The following is a 14,896-nucleotide window of genomic DNA, read 5'->3' as shown; positions in this document are numbered from 1 at the left end:
TTCACGCTAGAGTAAAGTTTTAGGTTTCTGATTGCTACGGCATCGTGTTAAAAAGGACCTTATGAACTGAGAATCCTTTGAGATGAAGAAAGCTTTGTGAAGATGTAAATCTGCAGTGCACTGAAAGTGTCACATAGAGCAGCTTGCAGCGTTTCCTGGCCTACATATTGTGCAAACTTTGAATTTTGATAGATCACAAGGACAAACCTTAAAGGGAGATCACATATCTTCAAAATATAATAAAACCAGAACCTAATGTTGTGACGAACAGGGTTGTTACCAGTCCACTGGCACTCCTCTTTCCTTTTCTCTCCACTCGATTCTTTTTGCCCCATCATTTAATTCATTTGTAAGCTCAAAGCCTTGGACCTGCCTTCATTAATATGAGATAAACCTGTGAATAGAGCGCGACATTAATTGTGTCTAAAGGAATTCAACTGAGGTGGCAGCCCCCTCTGTCAGTGGCAGGCAAAAGTTGGCTCTCTCTCGTTCCCCCACATGCTGACATCAAAAGCAATAAGTGGGAAGAGCTATTCTAATTGCCTTGAAGCGACCTGCCTGCGTAGGCACCAATATAGTGCTTTGTGTGCTCACTTCAAATGAGTCCTCGAATCCCTGTCTTTTTCTTGACAGGCAAGTTCAGGGGTTTAAACGGCCTCTCTACCTTTGCAAAAAGCACTCTTACCATACCAGCATCCATCTATAGGAAAACATCTCACAAAAACAAATGTACACACCTACACAGTCACACCTGCAGTTTAAACACTAAGTGGATCTAAGTGGCAATTACCCCTGACGTTTGTTCGAAGGATATCTGGCATTTTGTTGCCATCTAGGCAGCAGGGGTGGTACTGCATGCGTCAGACCCACCTGATGCCTCCTGAATCACTGAGTTAGGGATAAAACAGCGTGAGGGCCAACAGACGATGCAAAAACCATCCTGGTGTCTACCTACCAAGTGAAAAGGAGACTAGAGATATTTTCAGAACAGAAAAACGGGGAGCAGCATAGGTGCAAGTGGGATGATGAACAAAAAAAAATCTACCTATTTTTGTTCGCAGCAAAGCCAAAAAAAGGATGAAGCGAATAAGCTGCAGTGATTTCTCGTAAAAGTCAAGAAACCCTTCTTAGCTATCATTTCCGTTTAACAGCAGAGAGGGATTTGATTACTTCAAAGACCTTTGCTGAACACAGAACGAAGTGAAAACCCAGAGTCGTGTTGGGAGAGAATGAAAAAGTAGGGCTGATGCCTTCAAACAATCTCATCGTGCTCCAAGTGGAGCATTAGAGAGTCAGTCTCCACTGCTGCTTTAAGAACAATGTTAAAGTCAAGGTGATAATACATCCTGTACTATTATCCAGCTTTAACACCACGTACAGCCTTTTTGGCTGCTTTGATCAAATCAACACAAAAATTACTCTTTCAAAATGTGTCTGCAAAGAGTCGAATTATATTTGAGACAATCAGAGCAGATAAAGCAGTAAAACGTCAACGAGACCAAGCTCATCTCATTGCACTAGTATGACTGTACAGGACACAGCCAGGGAGAGCCTCACCGATGATAACGTCATGAACAATATTATAATGAATCAGGACCAACACAAATCAATCAGTTCTGTCTTATTACTGCATCACCAGACTGTGTTTAAATATAGTGTCAAAGCTGGGACCACTTCACTAACTCATCTCACATATATACACGTACAGGCACGCTGCAATGCAAAGGTGATGAGCCAATCAACACCTCTTTATCCCTGTGAACTCTATACTGGTTCACATGAGAGTTCAGAGCTCTCCTTCTCTGCTATTGCACCATGTTGCTAATTCTGCTCTGCTGTAGTTGTCAGCAGTTGTCAGTTGTACAAATTATGAATGTTGCTTTAATATCTAAGCAGATATTAAAAGACATGTCAAAGTTTAAGTGAGCTTTTTAAAAAAAAACCTGCTCATTATCAGCAAGGAAATAATCTGCATCATTTTTGCCAGCAGACGAATCCATAGGGGACAGTGCAAGGTAAGCATATGGTAGGCTGTGCATCGCATACTTATGAACGCCTGTTCATCTATTTTTAAAGACCTCCTTAAAATTTAGTTTAAAAAAATATCTATAAATCTTGCTAAAGGCAAGAACTGGTGCTCATCTCATTTCTGATCATTTCAACCAAATATGGGAGCGAGATAACTAAAATCTGCTTTTGTTTTGAAAATGCAAACAGGAACACCAAGAGTTGTGTGTCCTTCCTTCGTATCTACTACAGTGAACCATTTTAGCTAACTGGTGACTCGCGCCACACTGTTGTAGCTGGAAACTCCACCTACAGAAACATCAGCAGGGAGCAGCTCGCCTAAAAGATCAAGTGCAGCTGGCAAACCTCAATCACCACTTTGACCCTGTGGCTGTGACTAACGACACAGTCAGTGATGAAAAGCCAGCTTTTTAATGACCTGTGGCCTCGTGTTGCACATGACTCGTGAATGGTCTGCAACGCGTCTCTTAGTTGAACTAAATAGAAAGTGCATGGCAGCAGCAAAGGCTAATGCAACTCACTGTATCATCATCTGCTACTATTATCTGTAAAACTACTCTTGTGGAAGAAACAGGACCCCGCTGTACCAGCCTCTTACATGAATACACCCACTGTGCTGCTGGCAGCTTCACACACTTTGAGAGGAGTCATCGCAATCATGCTGAAAAAAGAAACTCGCTCTCCTTGCCAAACATAGACCCATGCTTGTGCTTTTGTGTGTGTGTGTGTGTGTGAGAGAGAGAGAAAGCAGAACGACATATCTGGATGTTTTGGAAAAGAGACAAACGGAGCGGGTGAATAGCTCCTGAATATCTGTAACGTGTTGCACAGAGTTTGCTAAAGCTGATAGTGGACGACGAGGGGGGCGTGGCATGACCATCTCACTTTCTCTGACACTTGAGATTTTGAATGTGGCGTCAGGGGCACGGCTGCTTTGCTCTCATCAGTTATCTGGACCTGGGTATCTGTATAGCTCTTTGTCTGTCAGCCGCTTTATCTTTGTGCTTGTTCATCTGCTTGTCTGACAGGGGAGAACAAACTGTGATGGAAGCTTGATCAACTGGAGGGACGACGTTAAACTGCACCGCTATGTCCTTCACACATGGTTACTGAGGCCTTTTGTGCATGTGTGTATGTTTGTGTTAGTCTTTTGCTTGACTCACAAACGCACCATTAATCCTCTGTCCTAGAACGCGACATTTTCCTTTTTTTCTCTCCCACTTGGCACATTTCGTGATTACACTACACAACGTCCACTGGCGTTTTGCATAATTAGGCCACTTATATCAAATGCAGGCAGATTCTAATGGAGCGCTAAGGGGACATATTTACTTTAATTACTACCCTCGCTATCTCTGCACTTCATCCTCCCTTGCTTCGACCTCCTCTAACCCACTCCCTTCCTGCAGCGAGTGCAGTGGCAACGTCGAGGGAAAGAAGATTGAAGAAGACTGTTTTTGCCTCAAAGGTCACACTCTCTCCTCATTGGAGTTAAGATAGCATTTGACCTTACAGCCCATTACAGAGCATGTTGCTCGACCACAGTCTCAAGGGAACAAACGGAATAAATGGATAAATAAAAACTCGGAGTCTCCCATTACAAGGAAAGAGTGTGAACAGGTGTGTGTTTGGAGTTGTGCGATTGTGGGTCAGGTGTACGGGCACATGTGAGTGTTTTATTTACAGGAAGCTTTTAGAGTTTTCTGTCAATAACAGCAGAGTCTGAAAAAAATCTCCAAAGAGCACTCTAACACCACAGACCACGCTTGGCTGCGTGCTTCCACCCAGGAAAGAGCATAGATAAGTACAATGTGAAGGAGAATGAAACCTCAAAGCCCCACACTAGAAAGCCTATTTACCAGCTGATTGTTAGAACCACAGTAACACCAGGGTACATTTAGACAGCAGAGTCTAGATTGCTATTGGACTGCTTTCACTTGAACCATTTCATGCTCCTTTTATTCGGGCTGTTTGTCTGCCTCTGTAGGCTGCTAAGATTGCAAACTTCTCTGCAATTTCTCTTAACTCTAACCCTTTATTTTGGCAGCACGGCTGTGGGAGATGAAACCCGACGGCGCCGTGAGAAGAGATGAGGGAAGAATGAGAAGAGAGCAGGGAAGTGTGAGGAAGGGCGAAGACCACGAAATGAAAAGAAAGAAACCACCCTGCCTTAATGACTGGCATCATTAGACTTTGTGACTTGTCATCCTTCCGTTCTTTAACTAGACTCCATCATAAAAAGTCCATCACTGAAACAGCACTTAGTAGCAGAGGGGTGCCAGGTCTGAAAAGACACTCCACATAAGAAACCTTGAGTGAGGAAAGAGATCTTAGCTGGAGGTCTCCTTTTGAAAGGATAGTTGATTGTAACCAGTGATGGACGTGACGGGCTCCATCTGTACAGTCCATAAAGAGGAAAGCACACTAAAGTGCACAGGCGACACACTGCATATTTAATCCCTGGATAACTGAAAACGAACCCTGGTGTTGTATATGATTAAAAAGGACTCGAGCTAGAAACAGAAACATTCTAGAAATGACAATACTGCGACGAGATGCACACCTGCTGCTGCGCTCCTGAATTATAAATCGCACCAGCATACCAGAAATGGCAGTGGCCTCTATTTTTGATCATGCTAGATCAATGACCCGCCTCCAGGACTGAGTGTCTGCGAGAGACGGAAGAGATAAAAGAATAAAATGCGAGCGTGTGTGTCAACTCTCCCAGTGTGTATGTGTGTGTTTGTATGTGTCACAGTGAAGGTCAGCCCCATCTATGAGTAACAGGAGACTGTGGCAAGCCGCTGCCTTCAGCTGCACACTTTAAACATTTTTACTGGGGACCGTGACCTCCCCCTTTCCTCTCCGTCTCTCTCGGTGCCGGCGGCAGCTTAAACAGGAACGTTAACAGTCCGTTGGTCACCGCAGCCGTAAACGTCCACGACGTGCCCAGGTGCCAACCCAGGAATTTAAACTGTAGTAAAACCGTCTTCATCTACGGGTGAGAGGCGAGAAAACAGCACAGGGCAGTTTGAGAAAATAAATGGTGGATAAAGTTTGGTTAATCAGCTAGTTTGATGGGGTGGGGGGGGATTCGATGGAGGAAGACAAGGAGGAGAAATCAAAGTGGGAATGGGTGGGGGATCGTTGCACCTGCACCTCCCAGCTGTGCTGCGCCTATTCTGAATCACTGCTCCACCGGGAGAGACTGCTTAGCGTTCGATCTGGAAAACAGGGATTTATTACCAAAGAGGGGGCTACTAGTGCAACGTGTGCGTATATCTGCATATCTGTGTGAGGGGGTGGTGGGTGGGTGCAGCAGCTTACTGTGGAGATGAGTTTGGCTCCCACCTGTCTGACAATCTCTAAAAAAGAAAAGCTAGTTTGAGCCTACACGCTGCAATACGTGTTATTCTGCAAGACAGAAAGGGAAGTTTGTGAATATATATTTATTCATCTGGATGATGAGTCAAGTAGAACGACTGTGTAACTCACATTTTGCATAAAAAGCTGTTTGGTTTGTTTTCGGCCAGACTGGGAAGAAAATCGCTGGAGGCGACAGTACTGTCATATGTGTTTGTTTTCACTGGTTTGCATTAGTCAGTGTGGATTCACACCTTGAATGATTTATATTTTGGGAATTCCAAGACCTTAGCTGTCAGTGATGACAGGACAGCCACAGCACAAAGATTCAGATTTTAACATAAATATTTGTCCATCAGCTGCAGAGGCTAAAGGAAAGCCCAAAGCACGTTTAAAGGTTTTTGGAATCACAAATTTTAAAAATTACTCAGTACTGAAGACATTTTATAAGACTCTCCATTATGTTTTCCAGGGCGAGTAAGTGAATCTACGCCTTCTCACAAAGATGAAAAACATATGCGTGTGAATAAGACGCAGCATACACGTGCAAGAGAGGCCAGGTCCTAATCAATAAAACAGGGAGTTAAATAATTTCTCTGTCGACACTATTAACCTGAATCTCAGCAGATAAGCAAATTGAACTACAATGTAGAAATGGCTTATCCAATTAAAAGGGAATATAATGCACAGCAGGAAGTGTGCACTAAACCTGCACGGGTCAAACAAGAAATACCACAAGAGCTGTGCTGCCTCTCAATACTGAGATGAGGGCGAGCAAGAGACACACAGGATGAGAGGAGCGAGAGAAGCAGCACAGCACAGTTTCCCAAATGAGCTGTTTGCCTGGCACGCTTCGGGGCTCTCGCATTGTTGCTGTGTTTAGAAATAGTCTCAGCTAGGATGCTTTAAAAATTAGCTGCCGCTTAAACCTTTGCAGCATGCCACACGAATAGAGCCTGACATCGCACAGTGACTATTTCAAAGGAAACTTGTTATGATCTTCAAGAGGGATGTATGAATATGCATCAGCAAGAGAAGGTCAGAGATCAAGGCTGGAAAGAGGCGTTTGTGCACCTGGATCCGTCCTTGCTCGAGTTCACAAAGGTGGATGAAAATACGGCGAAAGTGACATAAAAGGAAGGTTCGGCATCCTTGGTGCAGAAATCCTGCTCTAAAGATTTGACTGGTATTAACAGCTGTTCCGAGTTACCGCTCCCTCTCTTCATATTAAAGTCAGATCAAACGGACGAGTGGCTCGATCACAGTGGGAATTAAGGCTTTATTAAATATCTCAAGGGAGCCCACGTCTGCAGAGACCAGTGGACTTGAGTAAAAATACCCAACACAGCAGAGCGGCCAAGTTAGTTCACTGCCCCTCTTTCTGTGTCTCTGACACCCCCCGCTGCCTTTCCCCCTTTCCCCTCCTCTCCTCTTCTCCATGCTCCTGTGTGTGCTCCTCGCTCACACACTCACACCCTCACAAGCCCAAAGAAACGCTCAAGTTGGTGGCTGAGCGGAATATAGATGCGACTGGAGACAAGAGCTGGTGCCGTGATTTGCACATAGACAGAGGATACACACCCTGCGCTCTGCTTCAGTCTTCTTCCATCTTCAGTTTCTCTCCTTCCTATGTTTTCTCTTTCTCTGGACAAAATGTGAAAGGCATTGCTAAAGTGAACGAACCCCGCGCACACTGCCAGACCCTCGATATCCTCTGCCCCAAACTCGGAGCCCTAAATGACAGTCAGACGCGCGCAAGAAGGGCTAAACGGGAATAAACTTGCACGGATGGACCTGGCTGTGCAGGTGATGTATCGTGTGCCATTTCCAGACCCGGGACAAACTTGACAACACATATGTTTGCGCCATTAACACACAAGGGTAGCCCGGGTGAGACCAGGCGGAAGACCAGAATAAAAAGAGCGTGGGATCGCTCCCAGTCTCAGCGAAATAGTCCCCAAATCCCTCACACACGCGCACACATCTCGTCTGTCTTACCTGGTGGAGGAGAAAAGCCAAGAGAACGCAGACTCCAATCTCCATGGTCGGTAAAATTTCTCTGGGTGCGAAACACAAACAGCTTCAAGACAGGGCGATAGAGACTCTGTGAGCTGTGTTCATAATTCCACTGTCCAACCGCCGGAGAGAGAGGAAAGCCTTTCGCCGTGAGCCGCCAGCTGCCAACTTCCTCCAAATATAACTGCAGTCTGATCAGCACAGTGCTGGATAGTGAAGGCGAGACCACGACCAATAGATTTATGAGCAGGACAGAGACGGGGGGGAGGCGGAGAGGGGAGTGGTGGGGGATGAGGCGGGGAGTTCGTCGCGATCCAAGCAGCGGGTCAGCGTCGACACCCGGTTCGTTTGTGGAGTTTTCGGCAGGTGCAGCCGCAGGTTTCGAGGATTCATCAACATGACGCGTATCGCGCCGTTTCAGTTTTCACACGCGACAGGTTTATGCCCCCGATAGTGTCTGTAATTCACCCTCTTTTCAAGATTATTTACGGTGTCTGTCATCAGTGTCAGTGGCGCACGGGAAGCCTCTATTACCCACGAAGCCGCACCACTGCGATGGTGCCTGAGAGAAAAACTTCAGTAATGAAACATTTTAAACCCAAACTAGAAACACGAGCCGCGACCAAAGAGGCTTAAACATGAATCATTCACTCGGCCTTTAATAGCTTCCTTTAGAGCTGCATTCGTGTCAGCGTGTTTCCTTGCTTCTAGCTAAATGATCAATTGTTAATTTAAGATAAGATAAGATAAGATAAGATAAGATAAGATAACCTTTATTAGTCCCACACGTGGGAAATTTGTTTTGTCACAGCAGGAAGTGGACAGTGCAAAAGTTATTACGCAAAAATTAGAATACAATAAGAATAAATACAGTACACAACTGTACAGAATAGAATAAAATAATATACTATATACAGTAGAATAAAATAAAATAAAAATATACAATAAGATAAAAATAGAATACGAATGCTATATACAACTGAGTAAAAATACAACGATGACAGAAAGGATTATTGCACTTAGTATTATTGCATATGTATGGATGTGTGTGCTTGATCAGTTAAAGTCTTTGTTGTGGAGTCTGACAGCAGTGGGGAGGAAAGACCTGCGAAATCTCTCCGTCCCACACCGTGGGTGCCGCAGTCTCCCACTGAAGGAGCTGCTCAGTGCTGTCACAGTCTGCTGCATGGGGTGGGAGACGTTGTCCAACAGGGATGACAGCTTAGCCGCCGTTCTCCTGTCACTCACCACCTCCACTGGGTCCAGAGGGCATCCTAGAACAGAGCTGGCCCTTCGGATCACCCTGTTCAGTCTCTTCCTGTCCCCAGCAGAGATGCTGCCGCCCCAGCAGACCACACCATAAAAGATAGCAGAAGCCACCACAGAGTCATAGAAGGTCTTCAGGAGTGGGCCCTCCACTCCAAACGACCTGAGTCTCCGCAGCAGGTACAGCCTGCTCTGCCCTTTCCTGTAGAGGGCGTCTGAGTTATGAGTCCAGTCCAGTCTATTGTTCAGATGAACACCAAGGTACCTGTAGCTGTCCACAGCCTCAATAATTTGTGCGGGGAATGAATTTTCGCAGTTCTCTTTTCAGCATGTGCACCGCAGCCAAGTTCAGTTCGAATTTTCTTTTACTGCATGTTTATTATAAATGTAAAAAAACGACCTTTGCATATGTAGGTGACGAATTTATTGTCACTGCTTTTTAGGTTACTTTCAGTGCAGCTTCTCCTTCTTCTTTTTTAGCTCTATGTTCTAAACTAAAAACACCGAAAAGCGCATTTCTGTTCTATTCTTAAGCCAGGGTAACCCCTTTAGCCTTTCTCTGTGCTCTTGGAAGCATTCCTGTGAAAACGAAGCCCACACCTGATAAAAGTCTCCAACAACAACACCTCCTGTTGGAGAAGCATTCGTTTGAAAAACATGGTGCTTGAAATTGAAGAAGTCCTTGAAGTAAAAGAACGAACGAAAGAAGCCCTATTTACATTTTCAGATAGAACAAGAGGGCTTGTAGCTGAGAGCCACAGAGAAGGGAGGCTTCACTCCATCTCCAGCCTTTTACTTTAAAACACAAGATCCTTGTCAGGTGTCCTTGAGAGGGGGGGGGGAAGCACTCAGTAGCTAAAGTCATGCCGTTGTGTAACTGACTGTGACCTCTGAGTTTGCAGGTGGGAATAATCAATTAATTACTGCACAATTATTAAAGAGGAGGATGGCTCATTAGAATTCAACCCTGCTGCTGTTTAGCCCTAATAACATAAAATATAGTGTAGGGAGATTGCCTTTGGTTCTGCAGGGATGATGTAGAACAAAGCATGTCGGGCACTAGCTTAAGCCTGCAGTTTCAGTATCCTGCCATTTAGTTGACTATCAGCAGAAAAAAAATCCTAATACGGAAAAAAAATGTTGTGAAAAATGTTCAGGATTCAGATATCTGCCAGTCTACCTCGTCACTGCTCGCCTCAGTGACGTGTTCCTCACTGAACCTTTTTTCATGGCCCAAAGGTCAGATGTCTATAAACCAGCCCATCAGTCTTTCTTAAGGGGCAGCATTGTCACAAAGCACACTTAATCTTCATGCAAAGTACCCCTAACCTCCAACACAGAGATAAGTCGTAGAGGCTGAGACAGATGGATGGGTCTGCTGTTCAAAGCAACTGAACTCTGACATAATGGAAACATTTAGAGCGCTTTACTCTCCCTTTCTATTCTATCCATCTGTCCATTTCTTACACCTAAACAAGCGTAACATGGGACACATTTCTGCATACAGCCATCATGATTTGAGAAAAGGAAAAGGTTAGCCCCACACAAAAGTCAGTTGTGGGTCATTGTGAGTGTCTCTCAGTGCAGCAGTCAAGTTCCTCCCTTCAGTTTCTCAATGGATGTGAAAAATGAGGGCAAGAATTGTTGTGACGCCTGATGAATTGCTTTTCCCAGACAATATTTCTGCCATATTCATTTATCAGTAAGTAAAAGCATAGGGCTTGTATCACTGCTGTCTGCTCAGTTCAGAGCACACACATTCAGCTGCGGACCGCAGGAAGATGGCTGGTATAATCAATTAAAATGACACAGCTGAATGAAGAATAAAATGTCAAACAGTGTGTAACATTCCCTGTCACATATTTCATGATCATCACTACATATTTTAGATTATGGGAATGACACAAAGAGCGTCATATTCGGTTTTGTAAGCCGTGGCTAAGTGGAATCAACAAATCATGACTGAAGTGTGTGTTCGGTGGGTTTAGCTCAGTCAGTTCTACGGTTCAGTTTCATTACTCTCAAATACTCCAGACTCGATTTTGTAACCTCAGAAATATAATTTCTACTTGTTATATTTGTGGCTATTGAACATTTTTTAGTAATTATGTTTCTATAATTCAGATTTGATACCTAAAAACGTGGCTGGTGACTGATTTAACTGCTTTTTCAGTCTCTTCTCAGCAACTTGGTGGAAAATTATAGCTCCACAACAACAGTAGAAGTTAATGTTGGACCAGTTGTCTGAAATAGGAGGATAATATGCAGCCAGTGAAAGAGGATGTGGCCACGCTGACTGACTTTGATTGTTGTCTGTCTGAGGTTGCATTTCCTCCATCTGACATCGGAAAAGACTGCAACTGCATATAGTAAGGTATTAAAACCAAGGACCCGGATGTTTGTGCTCATGTCCCACATAAAGAAAAGAAAAAAATATAGTCCTCTGAAAATAATTATGTCTTTCAAGAAATAAATAGTGTATTATTAGTAGTGTTTATCTTCTTTTTTCTGTTTTCATAGAATAAAATAATACTTTTGATATGTGAGAGGAAAGACCAACAATGTTAAGAGACAAACGAGCCAAGAATGGAAAATATAAATACGACATTTCTCGTGTATATTCTCATGTATGTACAGTAACAAGTTATCCATCCTGTATTTATTCCTTAATGTTTTGCAACATCCTCACACTCTGCATCACTGCACATAAATATGCGACATGTGTTGCTTTTGTCTGTTTCATGTTGCTATTGTCACCATTATAGGCTCCATTCATGTAAACAGTCAGTAAAGCTGATTCTGATTCAGAGTCATATTACTAATTTCAACGGGATCTTCCACTAGAAAAAGCAAAGACAGTAAAGTATGATCCCTGCCACGGTCTCTGTCAGCTGCTGTTTCCAACTGATATCAAATACATGGAGCAACCTACACTTCTAACAACACCTAAAAGCACCCCTCATAACAACTGCGCCTCCCCAACCCCAGGAAGGTATGGTAATCAGTTCAAGAGCCTAGACACAGAACTGTGTCAGGAACCTTTCGATCAAGACCGAACGAGGAAAAGCAGCGAGCACTTTTCCAGAAACGCAACCTTGAGTTACACCTCACTTCAGAACAGAGACGCAAGCAGAAAGAAAATATATAATTAAATATATAATCATCTTTGTGGCTTCTTTTTCTTGACCTTCAAAATACAAAATATGAGCAACTATTCAGTTACAGTTGCTGTTTAAATAGGTGATAATTAGAATACAGTTACTTTGTTGAAATACATGGATTACATGGCAGTATTTTCCCGTTTCATATGTTAGGCTATCCCCTCTCTAATTTTGTGTAATGGAGACCAGGGGTTCCATTACCCTTACTTGTATTTTATTAACTGATTGACTGATTGGGAATTAAAACATTGGCCGGCTGCAGAGGAGGGGTGACGCAGTGAGCTCCCGGGCGGCGCAGGGGTGGGGTGAACAGGTGTGCTGAGAAGTGAAGGTGATTGTCACTCTTTATATGTCCGCAGTGACAGTCAGAGGAGTACTGAAAACCACAGTATTAATAAAAGTATTGCTGTCCTCACACCTGTGTCCCGTGGATGCTTTACAGGACAAACGTTACTGATTCTTTATTAGGTTTATTTCATTTAGGATTTAAGTAACAGCTTGTAAAGGTGAAAAGACAATCCACACATCCTACCTGTGTCAGAAAGGAGCCAAAGTTTGAGCTGTTCACATTTAATCATTTGTCTGTAACCTAAACTTTTGGTATGTGTAAAAAGAGAAGTGTTAGTAGTACTCACCCTTCCTGGTTGCTTCTTGCAGGATGTGGAACAAAAGAGTAAAAGCAGCTCAATCACCTGCTGATGAGCTGCTGGAGCAGACCAGTGTGCCAGGTTAGGGGAGTCTGGTTAAGAAGGCTTTTAATTTAGATAGAAATGGTTGAAGAGTATGTTATTGATTTGTTTATAGTATGTGTTGGAAATATGTATATGCTTGTTATGTGTTCTAATGTTATTGTATGTTTGTTTGTGTGGAGGGTTATGTTTTCATTTTGATTGGTTAACCTGGGCAAGTCCAGATGCTCAGCTGAAACAGTGAGAGCATAAAAGGAAGCCAGATGCTTTTTAGAGGGCTTGGTGTTTGTGCCGTATCAGTGTCCCTTCTTCAATAAAGTCTTCTAGTCCATGGATACATTTTATTCCACTTTCGCGTCATATTATTAGAAGGAAATATGACCGCTGGCCAAAACTGACATTTTGTTAATTCCACACATTGTCGGAAACTTAAACTTGCATTAAGAGGCTCTAATGTAAGCATCCTGTTAATGTTGGTGTCCTCAGTTACTCAATGGACCCAGAGCCAGCACAACAGAGGCAGCAGTGCACGGGCAGGAATGCATTTCTTACTTGGAAATTCTGACTGCACTTCACATTTAAAGAAGAAAGGGATCAAATCTGAGCGTACAATGCAGACTCTGTCAGCAACCAAGCTGCTCTCAGCATCAAAAGACTCCAACCTAAAGAAACATCTGGAAGTAAGTTGCTCCACCACCACTAAAGCAGTTCATTAGGCATAAAGAAAGCTCAGACAGGACCACTCGAGCTACAATCCGAGGAGACTTGTTTATACCTCACAGACGGACAGCATTTGGGCAGAACGTCCTCTCTGTTAAGGGTGGCCATCTGTGGAACAGTCTTCCTCAACCCATTAGGTTGGAGGAAGTCGGGGAGTGCGTGGAAAGGGTCTCCAGTTTCAAGTTTCTGGGTGTGCACATAGACACAGACCTCCAATGGAGCTCTAACACCTCTGCGGTCTTAAAGAAGGCCCAACAGCGTCTCCACTTTCTGAGAATCCTCAGAAAAATGGACCTGAAGGAGCTGCTGACCGTCTTCTACCGCTGCTCCATTGAAAGTGTGCTGACATATTGCATCGGTGTGTGGTTCTCCAGCTGCACCACAGCACACAGAAAGGCACTCCAGAGGGTCATCAACATGGCCCAAAAAATCATTGGACATCCTCTTCCCTCCCTGAAGGACCTGTACAGCACTCGCTGTCTCAAGAGGGCACACAACATTCTACAGGACTGCACACACCCAGGACACCGGGTGTTTAAGCTGCTGCCGTCTGGCAGGAGGTTCAGGCTGCTGAGGTCCTGAACAAACAGACTCAAGGACAGCTTTTACAACAGGGCAATAGCCCTGATCAATGTAAATAACTGACCTGACTGGATACCTCCCTGGACTTTTTAGGGGGAGGTAACAATGTTTAAAACAATAACAATAATAATATTTATATTTATAACAAGGTGCAATAATAATTAATGTGCAATAATAACAGTGTGCAATACACATACACTTATTCTTCTTTTTTATACTAAGTTAAGATACTGTGTTGTGTTGTTTGTTGCATTGTGATATCGTCACAATGTCATATCGTGTCGTGTTGTGTTATATGTAGTGCCGACATAGGACAGTTTTCCAATTTCATTGTACTACTGTACTATGTATGACTGTGCAATGACAATAAAGGGTTATCTTATCTTATCTTATCTTATCTTATCTTATATTAGAGAATGCTCGACATTCAATTTGTTTAAGGCAAAGGTTAAAAACTGGTTATGGACAAATCAAGTGTGAGATCATGTATGAGTTGTATAGTTTTAATGTTTTATTTGGGAACAGAATGGTGTGTATGTGTAAGTTTGGTGATGGAGTTTTTATTATGAATGAATGATGAATTTTTATGAATTTTTATGTCTATTTTTTATGCTTAAGGACAACAGATGGAAATTAGCCTTTGGCTATAATCTGGCATGTTTACATTCATGTAATTCTTTTTTACATTTATGTTCATTAACATGCACTGTCCTGAATAAATAAAATTAAAATTAAGTTCTTTTTAAAAAACTAACGTTAGTCCACTGCAGTACATCTTCGATGTACTATTACTGAAGGCTCCTCACTACCGAGCTAACATTGTTAGCTGGCGTTAGCTGAGGTTAGTTCATAGACTGCAGACTGTTAGACTTGATGAATAGCGTTAACAACCTGCTAACTGCAAATAATCATACGCAGTTCTGAAAGCAGTCTATGAGCTAACCTCAGCTAACGCCAGCTAACAATGTTAGCTCAGTGGTGAGTAACCTTCAGTAATAGTAATAAGTCACAGCAATATTCATGTAGTTGTAAAAATGTGACAGTATATCAAGTAATCCAAAGTATTCAGAA

General features: G+C 43.2%; 1 protein-coding gene across 1 annotated transcript in view; it reads right to left on the bottom strand.

Moving 5' to 3' along the window:
- The window catches only part of cdh13 (cadherin 13, H-cadherin (heart)), a 436,452-nt gene extending 428,709 nt beyond the window's left edge, over nt 1–7,743 (bottom strand). Inside the window, exon 1 of the mRNA XM_085461175.1 lies at nt 7,390–7,743. Within this exon, the coding sequence (XP_085317301.1) occupies nt 7,390–7,434 (45 nt within the window). The 5' untranslated portion in view covers nt 7,435–7,743. The remainder of the gene's footprint in view (nt 1–7,389) is intronic.
- Between the last annotated feature and the right edge of the window lie 7,153 nt (nt 7,744–14,896).

This window comes from Copadichromis virginalis, linkage group LG7, assembly GCF_057382275.1.
Source record: "Copadichromis virginalis isolate Kocher_CV1m ecotype Utaka linkage group LG7, C_Virginalis_male_GT1.1, whole genome shotgun sequence".
Classification (NCBI taxonomy): domain Eukaryota; kingdom Metazoa; phylum Chordata; class Actinopteri; order Cichliformes; family Cichlidae; genus Copadichromis; species Copadichromis virginalis.
This window is presented reverse-complemented; position numbering and strand designations above follow the sequence as displayed.